Raw genomic sequence first — 2,933 nt, 5'->3', positions numbered from 1 at the left:
TGATCCTACTTGCTCTCAGAATAAATTACTAGTTCCATTACTGGGTTTGTACTCCATGACCTTTCAGTTCCAACAGTGGTCCTGTTTGCTATATTTCCCAGTTGACGCTAAAAGCTCATAAGTAACACGTTCAGCAGGCTAGTGTAAGAGTTACTCCAGAATAAATTTCACTACACTTCCGCCAATATATTCCTAAACGTAAACACATTCAGCATTGTACTTCAATAATCTACACGCCACAAAGATGTGCTAGGTTCTTTAATCATACATTCTCATCCGGTACTAATATGGTGAGGACCAGAATTACAATGAGCATGCAGGAAAACAAAAAGTTCAGAAGTTCAACCCTGTCTGAAATTTCTGAACCTTAAAGCTGCAAGTACATGCGCGTTTTAGTGAAACAGAGAAGCAGTTTATATTTCTACTGTCAATCCTACTAAAACGTGTCTGCTAACGGATATGATGTTAAGCCTAAGTTTTACTCAAACGGAACACTGAAACAAAAGCATGCCATGAAATTTAAAATGAAGCAATAGAAGTAGTAGACGGATTTCAAACAAGGAAATATGACTATTATTTATTTTGTTCTATCGTGAAAGGAATGTACTTCTTACCTCAGAGTTTATGATGTGAAGAATAATACATACAACAAACAGATTCCGCATTTACAGAGACTCAATATCCATCGCCCAATATCTATATAAATATATATAAAAAAAATAATAAAGATCACACCAAGAAATTATAGCTTTTCGACTATCTGCGGCTTACATCAACCAAACAACCCTTGTTCTCTAACTCTTCCTCTGATATACATTACCCTGCTCCCGATGTTCACTTTCCTCTATCTCTCTTCCCCCTCACTCATGTTGATTGAGATTACGCCATTCGCTGTCAGTTAGACAGAAACGAACAGGCTAGACTAGTCTGTACTATACTGTAAGCAAGCACACACTATGGAAGCATAAAAGACTTTGTTCTAAACCCGACTCTTTGAGATAGTCTCTTAAAAGGGGAAAAGGAAAAACCCACTATTTTTAGTTGAGCTATCATTGAATTTTGAGTTGTATTCTCTTCCACAGCCTACTGTACTACCCTTTGATTCACTTTTTCATTCCGAAGCTTTCTTGATAAATTCTGCAATAATAGCAACAATCTTGTCAGAAAAGACTCCTGGTTTCGGAAAATAAACTTTCAACCATAGCGAGTTCAATCTGAAGGCATGTACATTATCGAATGTATCAAGCATTCAAGCATAAACTAGAATCAATTATTGAAGCTGTATCTCAAAAAGTTGAAGATAAGAGATCAATGGTAGAAAACGGTAACTCTTCTCTGAAAGGGATGCCAATAATGAGAAAAAACATTCCACAGTTGGCAACCAACTTTTAAGTATAGCATGGGTTCAGCGTGAAGATAAGACACATCAAGAACACATCAAAAATATCAGCACAAAGCTGGACCACAAACGATTGGAAATCATATTACAGCAAATTACAGTCGCGCTCGCGCAAATAAGTAACATGGGCAATAATTACAAGGGATGGAATTTAGCCATCAAGGCTCAAGTATAAATTCCAAAAACATACAACTGGCTGTGAATTGCAAATTAACAATCGCCAAATCTTTTTTTTCTGCTAAGTAACAATCGCCAAATCGCTTAAACAGAAATTAACAATCAATATCAATATCAAATGAGACACATATTAAACCAAATACGAAACAAACTAGCTGAATTTGAGAAATGACATTTTGGAATCACAACTATCCAAATTCACCATCAAACCTCAAAACATATCAACTGAAGAACATACGCAGAGCAATTCAATATAAGCACAATTACGAATTGAAACAATAATTCATCAAAACAAAGAAATTTGATAAAAATCATACCTGAGTTACTACAGTCTCCAAAATGATATCACCGCCAACATTCTGATTACTCGGAAGATCAGGAGGATCAACACGTCCAGCACCAACAATAGTACAATCAGGAGGAGTTTCGAATAACGAAAGCGAGAACTGTTTATCAACCACATCCAATTTAAAATAAATCAAACCAGAACTAGGTATATCAACATGAATCACATTAACAGGAAACCAAAGAAACAATTCTTGAGCTTGAATCCCTGTTAATTCACGGATCTGACCATAACTTAATACACCCGTAACATTTCTATCATAATGAATAACATTTTCAAATTTAATATTACACGCTTGATCAAGATGCACTTCAAATCTTCCATCTTCATTTAAGCTAAATTCTGTAACACCCTTTGGTAATAAACCAATTGGTAATCCATGTGATTTTAATACTTCGTATACATCTTTAGCTGGATCTGAATACGAATTTGAAGAAGAAGATGATGATGATGATACAGAAATTACAAAAATTGAAATGAATAGAAGACTAAACAGAGAAAATGAAGAAGAACCCATTTTGGGGAATGGGATTTTGTGAATTGTTGAAAATGGTGTCCGTATATATTTGGTTTTTGGGTTTTTATTTTTAGGGTTAGGGTTTTGAAAGGAAGAAATGATGGAGAAGAATGGAAAAACAGAACATATGATGGAGGAAGAAAAGAAAGACAGTCAGACAGAATTGCCAGCGAAATCACAGCAAAGAAAGAAATTTTAGAGAGAGAGAGAAGAGGAAAATTATTGGTAAAGTGGGTAAGTTGGTGTGAACCCGATTCAACCCATTTTTATAGGATTTTTTTTTCTTTTTATTTTTGGAAATCTTATTTATGAGGGAAAAGAATTTTTATGGAGTGATTGACTGAAATTTGTGAGTTTCTGAATCTTGATTGATGAGCAAATTATGCATTAGGTTAAGTAGAAAATCTTTTTATCTGAGGTTATTTTAGCTCAAAATCATAAATCAAAATTTATGCGTATATTTTTCTTTATTTCCAGTCTTTAAAAATGAAAGA

General features: G+C 34.3%; 1 protein-coding gene across 1 annotated transcript; it reads right to left on the bottom strand.

Annotated features, from left to right (window-relative positions):
- Window positions 1–554: 554 nt before the first annotated feature.
- Window positions 555–2,682, bottom strand: LOC113315011. Its single transcript, XM_026563329.1, has 2 exons — window positions 1,894–2,682; window positions 555–1,137 (listed from the first exon to the last, which is right to left on the bottom strand). Exons 1-2 carry the CDS (start codon window positions 2,437–2,439, stop codon window positions 1,084–1,086), a joined length of 600 nt encoding a protein of 199 aa, XP_026419114.1. The 5' UTR covers window positions 2,440–2,682; the 3' UTR covers window positions 555–1,083.
- Window positions 2,683–2,933: the final 251 nt, after the last annotated feature.

The sequence above is a fragment of the Papaver somniferum genome, chromosome 1, assembly GCF_003573695.1.
Source record: "Papaver somniferum cultivar HN1 chromosome 1, ASM357369v1, whole genome shotgun sequence".
Classification (NCBI taxonomy): domain Eukaryota; kingdom Viridiplantae; phylum Streptophyta; class Magnoliopsida; order Ranunculales; family Papaveraceae; genus Papaver; species Papaver somniferum.
The sequence above is the reverse complement of the archived record's forward strand: the minus strand, read 5'-3'. Positions and strand labels throughout refer to the sequence as shown.